The sequence below is a fragment of the Osmerus eperlanus genome, chromosome 14 (genome assembly GCF_963692335.1).
Source record: "Osmerus eperlanus chromosome 14, fOsmEpe2.1, whole genome shotgun sequence".
Taxonomy (NCBI): Eukaryota; Metazoa; Chordata; class Actinopteri; order Osmeriformes; family Osmeridae; genus Osmerus; species Osmerus eperlanus.
The window spans coordinates 4,716,531-4,729,479 of record NC_085031.1 but is presented as its reverse complement, the minus strand read 5'-3'; the positions used below and the strand labels follow the sequence as shown (position 1 = coordinate 4,729,479).

General features: G+C 47.6%; 2 protein-coding genes and 1 long non-coding RNA gene across 9 annotated transcripts in view; 1 reads left to right on the top strand and 2 right to left on the bottom strand.

Moving 5' to 3' along the window:
- The first annotated feature begins 1,942 nt into the window (after positions 1 to 1,942).
- Positions 1,943 to 5,104, top strand: uck1 (uridine-cytidine kinase 1). Its single transcript, XM_062477485.1, has 7 exons — positions 1,943 to 2,200; positions 2,997 to 3,156; positions 3,402 to 3,498; positions 3,656 to 3,798; positions 3,876 to 3,970; positions 4,060 to 4,108; positions 4,325 to 5,104. Exons 1-7 carry the CDS (start codon positions 2,114 to 2,116, stop codon positions 4,516 to 4,518), a joined length of 825 nt encoding a protein of 274 aa, XP_062333469.1. The 5' UTR covers positions 1,943 to 2,113; the 3' UTR covers positions 4,519 to 5,104.
- A 138-nt stretch (positions 5,105 to 5,242) lies between these two features.
- The window catches only part of rapgef1b (Rap guanine nucleotide exchange factor (GEF) 1b), a 35,487-nt gene continuing 27,780 nt past the window's right edge, over positions 5,243 to 12,949 (bottom strand). For 6 of the 7 annotated variants that reach the window (XM_062477428.1, XM_062477432.1, XM_062477429.1 and 3 more), the window contains 14 exons: positions 12,734 to 12,826; positions 11,707 to 11,792; positions 11,214 to 11,319; positions 10,430 to 10,505; positions 9,882 to 9,966; positions 9,540 to 9,632; positions 9,025 to 9,210; positions 8,749 to 8,833; positions 8,466 to 8,560; positions 8,232 to 8,310; positions 7,860 to 7,961; positions 7,272 to 7,369; positions 6,996 to 7,124; positions 5,243 to 6,669 (listed from right to left, as the gene is read on the bottom strand). In XM_062477428.1, coding sequence (XP_062333412.1) covers positions 6,519 to 6,669; positions 6,996 to 7,124; positions 7,272 to 7,369; positions 7,860 to 7,961; positions 8,232 to 8,310; positions 8,466 to 8,560; positions 8,749 to 8,833; positions 9,025 to 9,210; positions 9,540 to 9,632; positions 9,882 to 9,966; positions 10,430 to 10,505; positions 11,214 to 11,319; positions 11,707 to 11,792; positions 12,734 to 12,826 — 1,464 coding nt within the window. In that variant the 3' untranslated portion in view covers positions 5,243 to 6,518. The remainder of the gene's footprint in view (positions 6,670 to 6,995; positions 7,125 to 7,271; positions 7,370 to 7,859; positions 7,962 to 8,231; positions 8,311 to 8,465; positions 8,561 to 8,748; positions 8,834 to 9,024; positions 9,211 to 9,539; positions 9,633 to 9,881; positions 9,967 to 10,429; positions 10,506 to 11,213; positions 11,320 to 11,706; positions 11,793 to 12,733; positions 12,827 to 12,949) is intronic. The other variant, XM_062477433.1, reaches the window with a different exon arrangement.
- On the bottom strand, positions 7,402 to 7,785 carry LOC134033382 (uncharacterized). The gene is made up of 3 exons (XR_009932118.1): positions 7,707 to 7,785; positions 7,630 to 7,651; positions 7,402 to 7,540 (listed from the first exon to the last, which is right to left on the bottom strand). It is a non-coding gene; the product is annotated as an uncharacterized LOC134033382 (long non-coding RNA).

The window sequence follows — 12,949 nt, the reverse complement described above, 5'->3', positions numbered from 1 at the left end:
GATTTGATACTGTTTGTCTACGTCAGGAACATTGAGGAGATCCTGGCTGCCAAGGGAGAGGTGGTGAGGAGGGTAGAGGGAGGAGAAGCCTGGGAGATCGTTGCAGAGGAGTCCGTTAAGGAAGGAGGAGGAAAAACAGACAGTGACTCTGGGAAATCATAAGTGTGTGTGTGTGTGTGTGTGTGTGTGTGTGTGTGTGTGTGTGTGTGTGTGTGACAAAGAAGAATGAGAAAGAGTGAGTGAAAATGTTAAATTGTGTTTTAGCTGTAGTGTAATAAAGTCCCTTTTGATTTCTAATTCTTTATTTGTTTTCTTCTATAAAGACACCCAAATCACCCACTTCAATGAATTACTTGAGCTTTTTAGGGGGGGCAATGTCTAGCCAGGAAATAACAAGGCCAGATCGAATCATGTCATTTTTATAGCTGCCATTTTGGATCTAACTTGTGACTAACTTCTTTCCCCTAATGTATTCTTAAAACTTAACTACCTACTACTAGTTGAATGTATTTATAAGTACATAAACTACATCTGATCTTTATCTTCTCCTGTCTCTAATGGTCTTTTTGCTCCTTCCTCTTCTCCACTCTCTTTCTCGTTCTCGTTTGCTTCATCTCTTCAAGCCTCAGAAGATCATTTTCTTTCCTGTCGTTCTTCATCTTATCCTGTCGGAGACATATGCTCAGTTCAGCTCTCTCTCTCTTTTCATCTGTTGCTCAAACCTCTGTGTCTCCATGCTGTCCAGAGTTTTTCTGTCATCATCATCCAGCTTCCTCACCTCCCGCTGTTGGTGTTCATCCTCCCTCCCTTTCTCCCCCTTCATCACCCCTTGTCTAGCTTTGGCACTTAATTTCTTCTTTGATTGCCTTCACTCTGTCCTCGTAGCTTTTTTCTGCCCGCATATCTTCAACCCATTGTGCCACCGCAGGCCTGTTGCACCCCTTAGCTTGGTTCAAGTTTAGAGCAGCGTTCCCCATCTCGGTGCTCTCTCTCTCCTGCACTTCTGTTGTCTCTCGCTCGGTAACCCCTGAGCCACAACTCGACCTTGAGCCACACAGAGGTCACTCCTTCACGAGACCGTACGACGCATCTCAATGGTCTTCTGCCTCTGAGTCTCCTCCTCCGCTCCTCAAACTCGCTTGGTAACTTCTCAGTCTGGGGAAAACCTGGGGGGCTTATTCTTCCTCTTGCATGTATGTCCATTTTCACTTGATGATCTTCCCGGAGGTGGCATACACCTGGATGCTACGGGGTATGTCTGGGAGGGCGGGCAGGTTGGAGTCGACAGTTTGGGTCAACGTGTGAGCTAAGGGGCAGTAGACATAGTCTTCTTTGTTGTAGGAGCTGAGATTTGGGCAGGGAGCTTGGTTGGTTCCTTCACAACTATAGGTTTTGGGGGTTTTGGTACTCACTAGCACTGGAGGGCACCTAGAGTCAGTCACTGGGGCTACAATTGTTTCTGTCTGCTGGAAGACAAATAAAGACACATACAGTCACTCACCGAGCAGATGAGGGTCTGTTGTCTAGTTATTTTACTGAGATATTCAGACTCGCCCACTGACTCCTGCTTCCTCTGTATCCCACAACTTAATCATGTGAGAAATTAAATGAAACTAAATCAAACCATATCAGACTGAACCTTGATGACATGTTAATTGTGATGTAATGGGATTTTTGGATGATGAAATGATATAGGAGCACAATGTTCAAAAGCACTGATAGCTCGATCTGTTTACTCCGAGACCTACATTCGATACATTTTAAATTGTATTTCGAAATGCTTAAAAGTAGCTACGTATTTAAAACCCATGCAAGGATACCAGTGACTCAAGTCTGAGTTTTAATAAAATAATATACAAATGTCACATGTTAATCATCCATTCTTTATGAATTAATTACTATAAATTATGTCAGAGAATGTCTAATAAGTCTAATGTCTAAATCCGTAGACGGGCTCTGATTATGTTCAAGGATTCTGTTCTCGTGACTTGTGTGTGTGCTCTCGCGGTCGTTCATACGAGAGCGGGACCCGGGATTTTGGACAGTGACTGTCAGTGAGTGAGTAACTAGCTTGGAGCAAATTCACCAGCTGTATTCACAAAACGGTCCATATATGACGTCCATGGGGCTGATGGAGGTGGAGCGGCCGAGGCACCGTCCTTTTCTGATCGGGGTTAGCGGCGGGACTGCAAGTGGCAAGGTATTACAGCTAACTTTGTTATGTACACATTTTGTGTGCTAGTGCTAGTTTACTTGATTGGCTATCGTTGCAGAAATGGCGCAGTATGTATTAGCTCGCTAGCTACTTTTTACTTCAAGTAGCTAGCTTAGTTTACGGTTGCTAGTCAGTAGCATAGCTGTCAACTGTCATACAACAGACACACCCCTGCCCTTTCCCAAACATCAAATACGGATTCAGAATGTACATATTAGGCCATCAATTAGGAAACCACATTAGCTGTCAGCGGGTAGCTTAGTACCAAGTAAACCACTAGCTTATGTTGAAGAGCCAGTATGATCAATTTGTAGTGAAGCCAACATCAATAAATCTCCTGCTGTGTTTGGACAATCCAGTTCCACAAGCAGTGGGTCACGCGGTTGCATGTTTGGTGGCAATAAAAGGTCGGAGTCCAGTGTTTCCTCCAGGATTTAAGTGAGAAAGACTTTCTTTTCCTTAAAAATTTCGGATCCCCTCGCTATCTGAATCGTAATGTAGCCTACTACTAGTGCTATCTATCTGAAGCAATTAGGCATCTTTCTCATCTGGGAGGAAAACATTGTAGCTAACAAACTCACCTGAAAATACAATCATGAATATTATAGAACACAGGCCTACGGAGCTTAAGTAAACGTTGTTGGAATTTCATTTATTGTTTCGCTGCAAAATGCACGTAGAGGAAACACTGGAATCTTCAAACAGGACTCAGGAGCATAGACCATGTCAATGACTACTACTGCTACGTTTAACGTTTAACACGTTTAACGTCTATTTTCAGTCAACGGTATGTGCCAAGATCATGGAAATGTTGGGGCAGAACAAAGTGGACCATCGTCAGCGGAAGGTGGCTATAGTCAGCCAGGACAGTTTTTACCGGGTCCTGACTCCCGACCAGAAGGCCAAGGCGCTGAAGGGCCAATATAACTTTGACCACCCCGGTAGGTTACTGTAGTCACCAACATACATAGTTGTAATATAAAATCAGATACATTCAGTTCACACGTGTTGCAATGCATCCTCTGTACGAAAAGTGAAACTTCAAGTATTTTACTGATTGTGAAACTTAAAATTTAGATTTAAGTTTCGATTTAGAGAAAGCAATCAATCTGTTGGCCTGTCCTCCATAGTATAAACTGCATGTTGTCTAAATGTTACTGGATAATATTGATTTTGTCTTGTGCAGATGCCTTTGACAACGAGTTGATGTACCGGACCTTGAAAGACATTGTAGAGGGGAGAGTGGTGGAGGTCCCCACATATGACTTTGTCACCCATTCCAGGTAAGACATTTCATACACATTTGACAATTCCCACATTTCCCAGAGGACATAAAATATGGAAATTCAGTTGCACTCTTAATCAAAACAGCTAATGTATAGACATTGTCATTGGCAGTCTTATACTACAGGTATAAGGTTTGTGTATATGTGTGTCCAGGCTGCAGGAGAAAATCACAGTTTACCCTGCGGACGTGGTTCTGTTCGAGGGGATCCTGGTCTTCTACATGCAGGAAGTGAGAGACATGTTCCACATGAAGCTGTTTGTGGATACAGACTCTGACGTCAGGCTGTCACGCAGAGGTATATCCACGCCCCCACCACACACGCATGCCCGCATGCACACGTCTTCGTCCTGACCTTTTGTGCTTTCCTTGTAGTATTGCGTGACATGAAAAGAGGTCGAGACTTGGAGCAGATCCTCACTCAGTATACCACGTTTGTCAAGCCGGCTTTCGAAGAATTCTGTCTGCCTGTGAGTCTCCTGTGAACTATCGCTGTCCAGTATTTATCTTTTTCATTATCTCATCGGCTGTAAAAATGATTTGTATTCTATTTTCCCAGACCAAGAAGTATGCTGATGTCATCATTCCTCGAGGAGTCGACAACATGGGTACTACCAATGTCTCACTAGGCATCATTTTGACGAGTGTTCCTGTTTTACATTGACTTTATATTTATTCATTTAGCAGATACATACAGACAACATACAAATAGTGCATTTAGTATGCGCCGCAGACCCTGTACCTAATCCTAGAGGGAGCAAACTGAGACACATTTCAGGAAAACATGTACTAGATCTCACTCTCTCCTTTTTCTCTCTTCTCAGTGGCCATCAACCTGATAGTTCAGCACATCCAGGACATCCTGAACGGTGACATCTGCAAGTGGCAGCGCGGGTCCCTTAACAGCCATGCCAGGGGCTTGAAGAGGACCATCTCAGAGCAGGGGGAGCTGGCCAACGGCATCCCTAACCCCCCAGGGAAGAGAGCCCTACTGGAGCCCAGCAGCCGCCCGCACTGAGACAACTCTGTGTGTGTGGAAGTGTGAGTGTGCTCTGTGTGTGTGTGTATCGTTACTGACGAGGTCTAGCTCTATTAGCGAGGTGGGTCGCTGACACGCCTGGAGATCACAGAACCACTCGAGGTACAGGTGCATAGTGACACACATCTTCCTGAGGTTGTCTTCCATTCTGAACAACCTTCCAGCTTCGCTGGGAAGAGGTCGATACACACCATGGCAACTGTTTTTTCCCCAAACGATGATCATATTTGTTTTGAATGAATTTCGCTTTGCACTATTTGTTTTATAACCTGTGCGGTTCACTGTTGGTTAAAGTTCTACTATTTATGAAGTTACTCAAACTCTTTCATGAATTACCTTCTGGTTGCTTGAACATTTAATTCTGAATGTATGTATATATATATATATATATCAGGCCATGTACTCACTTATCACGTTTTAATATTTTGTTGGGAATGTAAAATATGGTAGCATCTGCATTGCCCTTGTGATGTTCTGTATATTTAAAAGGTAAACTGATGCCTTAAACTATTTTTTTTTTGTATTCTTCCAAAAAATTTAAACTAATAAATACTTAATGCGTTAATGGCTGTTTAGATTTTTTGGGGAGCTGTCAAGTTGCATGGAAATTAAAATAACTTAATCTCAAGTGTCTCACATTGAGCAAAATGAGCATCACAGGATATTCTCTCCTGCTTGGAGAAAAACAGCCCAGGAAGGTATGTATAAACAGAGCAGTTTTATTGGGTTTGGAGAACAACAGTGATGTGTGGATTGAGACGATTATTTCAAAGAAATATGAATGGAAAAACTAGAGCACTGAATGGACTGACAAAACACGTCTCTAATGGACTGCTGTTTACGTTTTCACATTCTCTCATTCCCACACGCACACTCTTTGCCCCATGCACACTTTCTGACGAGTACTGTACACACGCACGTTTGAACTACACACGTGATTCTGATTGCCTGATGGTGGTCTATACTTGAACATGGCACACAATGATTGAGAATGACAGACATAGATCACAGCATCTTTAGTAATTCTCTTTTTTGTGTATTTTTTTGTTGCTTTTTTTAGTGCACATTTCTATGGAACTTGGGAGAAGCTCTCTAAAATGAGCTCTTCTCATTTGAGCATAAACATCCTTTTTCAGAACAAAAGGAGTATTGTATATAATACATCATAACCATACATGATTCTTACACAAAAAAACTCGGAACAAAATCTCTTTAGTAAGTCCCGCCCCTCATGGTCTTTCCACCCCTCAGAGGCCACCCGGCCCAAGACACACCCACTCCCAGCCCAGTCTGCTTTGTGAAATCACAGTTCCTGTCAGACTGTTCCGGAACACTGGGGAAGGTGTGCTGGGGTGAAGTGTGTGTGTGGGTGGGGGGGCTGACCCCATGGCAAACACATGGGGGTGAGGAGTGGTGGGTGGGTGAGGGGGGCGGGGTGAGTTGGGAATATCTCAGGTGGCTATAGAGTAGTGTTCATCTCAAACACGCACGCGAGCGCACACACAATCTCCAATCCAGAAGGGAGCGGACGGGAGGGTGCCTTCAGCTCCCTGTCCTCTCCCCGTCAGGGCTCCTCCTTGCATCCTCTCCTCCTTGGCAGCACAGTGCCTCTCCCTCCTCTCTTATCTCCCATGGTTGTACAGGGTCTCTCTCCCCTGCCAGCTTCACTCCATAGCAGACAGCAGAGTTGACAGATTATAATCCCAATCCCAGTGCAGATTATAATCCCAAACCCAGTCTCCCACAGCAGTGGAGCTTCTGTAAACAGTTTTTAATCTCCAGTTTCTCAGTCTGCCCTTCCTCTCTTCCTCCTCCCTCCTCCCCTGCTCTTAGTGTCCGTCGGTCTCCCAGTCCCTCCATCTGTGGGTCTGTTTGTAGTAAAGTGAGTGTAGTGTCTGAAGCACGGTGGGAGGGAGGGGGGTGGCCTAGCCTGTGAAGGGGCGGAGACGGGGGGTCGGGGGGGGGGGGGGGCGAGGTCTCTAGGTCTTCTCCTCGCGCTCTGTCCTGCGGCGAGTGATGTTCCTGGGCTTGATCTTCAGGGACAGCTCCCACAGCGCCTCCTCGGCCAGGTGGTCGCTGAAGTCGTTGAAGAAGGAGACAATGTCGTCGTTGCGCTTCAGCTCGTAGTGCCTGGAGAGAGAGAGAGGGAGAGAGAGAGAGAGAGAGGGAGAGAGAGAGAGAGAGGGAGAGAGAGAGAGAGGGAGGGAGAGAGAGAGGGAGGGAGAGATAGGGGGAAGAGAGGGGGGGAGAGTGGGGAGGTGGACGGGGCAAAATAAAAGATGACTATGACTTTGGTTATCATGAGGTTATGCCTGGATGCAAATACGACCCAGAAAGCAGGCATTTAAGTGACTTAAAAATAAAATCGCAGCACATCTCCTGCAGTGAATATAGTATAAATGTGTGTGTGTGTAAGTCTGGGTCCTGGTGTGTGTGGCTGTATCCTGGTGACTTACACTTGCTGGAAGCGCCTCATGCTGTCAAGGATGTTGAACTGCTGCCAGCGTTTGGAGAAGTTGACCTTCCCCTCTATGAGGTCGGGGTTCCCCAGGTGGACGAACGTCAGATCCTGCAGGATCAAACCCCTGGAGGGAGGAGGGAGAGAGAGAGGGAGGGAGGTGGAGTGAGAGGTGGAAAAGATAGAGGGATTCGAAAAAGACAGTCCCATTCACCCGATTTGCCGCATGTTGCACGCACGCACGCACACACCCACACACACTGCTCTCACTTACAGGTATGGAATACAGGGTGGCTCCACTTCAGACAGAGCTGCTCTGTACGCTCTGAAGGACGAAGAGCTGTCAATCAATGTGCAGTACTCCTCCAATCCCTGAGAGAGGGGGGAGGCAGGAAGGAAGGAGAGGAAGGGAGTAGGGAGGTGAGTGACATGAACATCCTCTGTGCTCCGAGGCTGGCTTTATGCATGTTTAACAGATTCATATCTGAGACGTGGCACAGTGATGCTACACTGATCACACCCAAGAACAGCCTGTCTCACTACCTAGACCAGCCCATCTCACCCTCTGATCCCAACCCAGGAACAGCCTGTCTCACTACCTAGACCAGCCCATCTCACCCTCTGATCACAACCAGGAACAGCCTGTCTCACTACCTAGACCAGCCCATCTCACCCTCTGATCACACCCAGGAACAGCCTGTCTCACCACCGAGACCAGCCCATCTCACCCTCTGATCACAACCAACACTCCTCTGTTCCTCCTCTCGCCATCATAACAGTGCCAGAACAGTATCACAATAGTATCGTTAGTGCAGTCACGGCATAACAGACCATCGGGTCTCTCCTCTCCGGCCTGTCTCACCTCAGAGGTCTGTTTCTGCCACTCCAGCCTGCGGATGGGGGCGGAGTCCAGTGCCGACAGGATGGCCAGGTACGAGTTGAAGTTGTTCAGCTTCCTTAAGTGCTGCATGGAGGAACAGGAAGGGATGGGGGGTCACAGTGAGAGTGCGTTCAATCCCAGTCTACTGACTGGGAGAACCCTCCAGATCCGGTACCAAGGATCGTAGAGCAACGGAGACTACAGATGCTTCACGGATTCACATTGTATGCAGTAGGAGTCGCAAGTCAACACACGAGTCGGCACGACAAATTCCTAGTCCGTGTCCAGAAAGGGAAACGGATTGAGGATGTTGGGAGCGGTGAAAGATGTGTTGGGTGTGATGGTTTGACCAACCTTCATGATCTTGATGAACTTGAGGAGCAGCTTCTCTCTGTCCTGGGCCTTCTCCTGCTGGATGATCAGAGAGCGCACCCTAGAGGACAGGAGGACAGACGTTACCAGGGAGGTCTGGGGCCCGGAACATGTGTGTGTGCAAGAGTTTTTTTTTTATGCGTGTTTTACTGAGAAAGAGAGAGACTCGGAAAGAAAGACACAGAAAGAGAGACAAGAGAATGATTCTTGTCTCACCAGTAGCTCATGTTGTTAAAGTGCTCCGTGAACTGGGTCAGGTTGGGACTCTTCTCTTCATTCTGCTCCTTGGCCCACAGAAGCACTTCTGGAATCTGGGAGAAAGGAAGGAGGGAAGACAGAGAGAGAGAGACAAACAGAGAGAGAGAGAGACAGAGAGAGACAGAAAATTGAGAACCAATAATGTCTGACTCGCCCATGTTCACTCCTACCAGGCTCCCAGACACGTTCCAATCTCATCCGTTAACGACTGACTGCGACCGGAACAGGAAGTGTCTCCTACCTCAATCTTGTAGAAGAGCTCGGCGTCCAGTAGAGTGAGCTGGTCGGCGATCTCATGACTGCGGAAGTCGTGTAGAGTCCCCGGTCTGTAGGACAGAATGCCAGTGTCAACCGAGGTAGCACATCTCTGGTGTGGCGAGTTCCGCTCCAATCCCTGACTCCTTGACCCCAGACCCCCAAAACGCCTCTGGCGACGAGTCCTTTTAAAAGGAGGACTGGTGTGGCGTGTATCTCTGAGGAGGGGCTTTTCCCCTGACCCCCCCCCCCCCCCCCGTACCTGGCCGAGACGCCTCTGGCAGCGAGCGGCTTGAGGGAGTTGGTGTATCGGAGCAGCTTCTTCTGTTCCACCTTGTCCAGGATGTTCTTGCGGAGGACGCGGGCCAGGCTGAGCTCGCCGTTGCACACCAGCCTGAAGACCAGATCCATCAGCTGCTTCAGGATGTCCTCCGTCAGCTCCACCAGACTGGTTGGGGGAAGAGGAAAGGAAGGGACGAAAGACGAGAGAGTGCAGCCATGAGAGAGAATAGAAAGACAGATAAGAGGATGGAAAGGAGAAGAGGATAGAAGGACATAAGGAAGAGAGGATTAGGAATACCAGGGAGGAAGGGGAGTCCAAGAGAGAGAGAGAAAAGAGAGAAAGGATAAATTCCTTCACATAGCAGGGAAGCGCCTCTCAAGTCTGACATGCAACGCTGGCAGGCGTTCTGCTTCCAGATTCTCCGAGCAGAACCTCAGGAGATCCTGCAGGGTCCTCCATGGAAGTCCACAGTTCAGCCGGAGGCTCCTACTCACCACAGCTCGTCCACCACGCGGACCAACACGAAGAAGGTGTTCTTGCTGACCCGCTTTTTGAAGGTGTCTGGGCTGTGACAGAACCTGGTGTATGTGCTCCGGGGTCAAGGTAAACAGACAGAAGTTTCTGGAAAAGAACATCTTCCCATGCAACCCTGCTAGCTACTTGAGACCACTTCCCTTTCAGAGTTCAACACTGACATGACAGTTGTCATGCACACCAACACTAATGGACACATGGATCGAATCATCTTCTGGTACAGAATTACAGTTGAAACTGTTGCTAAACGGTTGAGTTGTGGTTGTCAGAACAGTTGCAGGGGTTTCGGGTGTGAAGGATATCTGTAGTGTAGCTTCTTAATGAGATCCTCAGGGGTGATGAAGGTCCGGTAGGTGGTCAGGAAGGCCTCACAGTACAGCACCAGATCTAGAGGAGGACAACACATGTTCAGTCCACTGCTTCAGGCACAGAGATGAAAACACAACATCTTCTGACCATTTCACGTTTCAGGATTTCACGAGGCAGGCCACACACACAAAATAAATAACGCGAGTCCAACTTGCCTAGAGCTATAACTATCTAACCTCATCCTGGGTTAAACAGAACCATATGGTGAAGGAGCTCATTTTATCAGTCCCTTCATGTTCACTCAGTAATGAGCCTAGCTCAAGCTCAGGTTCTGATCTATAATCAAGGCTCACAGTAGACGCTGACCTAGAATCACAGTAGCATATATATATAAAGGATGAACCGATTAGAGAGAGAGAGGGAAAGAGAGGGAGAAACAAAAGAGAGAGAGTGATTGAGAGGGGGAGATAGAGAGACACAGAGAGAGAAAGAGAGTGAGAGATAGAGAGACGGAGAGAGAGAGAGAGAGAGAGATGCGTACCTTTGCGGTCGGTCTCTGTGGCATGAACCAGCAGGATGTCTCCTGATCCAGCCCTCACGTCAGGACCATCATCGTTCTGACGGAGAGAAACAAAGGGCGATGAAAAAGAGAGAGAGAGCGGGTTAGAGAGCATTGATGAGGAATTAAAACAGGAATGCAGTCTAGCCCAAAATGCAGCTCCCCTCATCTCTGTCCACCCCCAACCGTCCCTGCCACGCACCACCCTCCCTGACGAAGGGAGAGAGAGATGGAGGGAGGGAGGGGAGAGAGAGGGAGGGAGAGCTGGCACATGCTGATCACAGCAGCAGATCACCCCAGTAGTACCTTCATTTAAAGCTACAGCTGTCCTTTGTTGCTAAAACCGCCCCTTCTCTTCACCCCCCCCCCCCACACACACACTATCCCTCCCTCCCCATCTCTGACCTTGCAGAGTGAACAGAATTTCAGACAATCTCCCTCACTCTCTCTCACACACACACAGTCCTGTCAGACTGCAGCAAACAGAAAAAAGAAAGGAAATGAAGGGAGAACCTGCCCTGCAGTTCCTCAGGACTGCCTCTAGAAGGCAGCAGGAAGTCAACTGATAATGAACATCCCAACAGACTAGCAGCCTCTCCATGCATGTGTTTTGTATTGAATGAGGTACTACTGATGTAACTTCACGTCATTCAACTGTGACCAAAAAAAAATCCCAACACCATGTAAGGGGCTACGTTAGCATGTAGCATACTGTAACATCAGCAGTGGCGTGTGTAGCATACTGTAACATCAGTGAGTGTGTTACCTCCTGTTTTAGTGTAATCCTGCTCATAATCTCCTTATGGTCAATGAGAGAGAGCTCGTCCACCTCCTCCTCGTCGCTTTGGCCCGACTCTGTAGACTTCTGCCTTCTACAAACACAACACACAAACACACTTGCAAATACATATATATATAAAACAAATCAAAAACAAACAACATGCTACACCACAACCATATAGCCTAATCTAGCTGGCTATCAGCTCGCAAAAACAATTCAATCTAATGGCACCAATAGCACCTCTGTTTCCAAGACTAGCAGTGTAACACAATGTGCAATCCACCGCACTTTTTCCTAGCCTCATTTACTTAGGGTTTTAGCATTTCAGCAATATTCAAGCCCACACACACAAACCGTGTTCTAGCATGATTAAAACTAGCATGCTAGCATGTTACCTAGCATCATTAGCAGGATTAGCGTCTTGAGTCTAACGTCAGCAGTCACACACTACACCCTGCACGGTCACCTGATCTCATACCTCTCCTTGTCCAAAGCCTCTTTACTATTGGAGGACGGCATCTGAGGGGCGGAGTCTTGAAGGACATCATCAGCTGCGATTGGCTCCTGGTGTGAGTGTGAGAGAGAGGGAGAGATGTATCAGGGTGAGTGGAGAGTAACATCATGTGTAACCAGGTGTAGTGTTAGTGAAACAGGAGACCATGCAATGAGGAGAGGTATCTAAGGGTCTGGTTCATCCCATGCACTAGTTACAGGGTATTAGCAGTTGTCATGTGACATGCTGCCTTTATCAAGTCACATGACACTACTGTATAGGGCTATGACGAGATATGTATGTGTGAAATCCACCAATCGTTTGTAGATAAAAGAGCAGAACAGACACCAAGAGTTATATACACACATGAGTGGGCACACACACACACACACACGTACAGACCAACCCCGATACACAACATGCCACCAACCAGATGTTACACACACAGGCGTACACAAACAAACACACAGGCTGTTATGGGGAATGTTGGAAAATTAGAAACCAGTGAACCATGTTACAGTAAATCCCCAGTCAGTTACACACACACACACACACTAGGCCATACAATCGGCGCAGGCAGCTTTAGTCCAGGTTGGAATAGATGATACCACACACTTTGGAAGCACAGCTCTTTCAGTCAGCCAGTCATCCAGCCAGCCAGACATTCAATCAGCCAGACCATACTTTGACAACACACAGACATCTCCCCAATGAGCAGCATCACAAGCCCCCTATCACAATCCCAGCACCTGCATGCTGTGAGTGTGTGTGTGGGGGGGGGGGGGTTAGGCTGCATTGAGATCCCATTTGAGCCTAGTCAATTCAGGATAGGAACAGGCCCCTCATTCAACCAGCCGTTATATTGGAATGAGACACAGCCTGTGTTCCAGTTTACATCCAGAACTGATTGGGGTGGGTCGAAATGGAATCGGCCCAGATTGGGACTCACGGATGCAGGTTACGTGTCAGAAATGGAACTGGTCCCTGGATGCTGATTGGGTCAGCTACTTACTCTGAGGGGAAGTGGGAGCTCCCCATTGGCCTGGCTGGACGAGTACAGGTTGACGTACTCCCCCTCGCCGCCCTCGTCGTTGGCACTCTCACTCTACGGGAAGAGAGGAGGGGACACACACGACCGTTGAGGAAGCAGGACGGAGGGAGGGGATCAGGCGTTTGCATAACAGAGGGTCTCGTTGGGTCTTTCGCTCTGCAGTACCACTAGGTAACC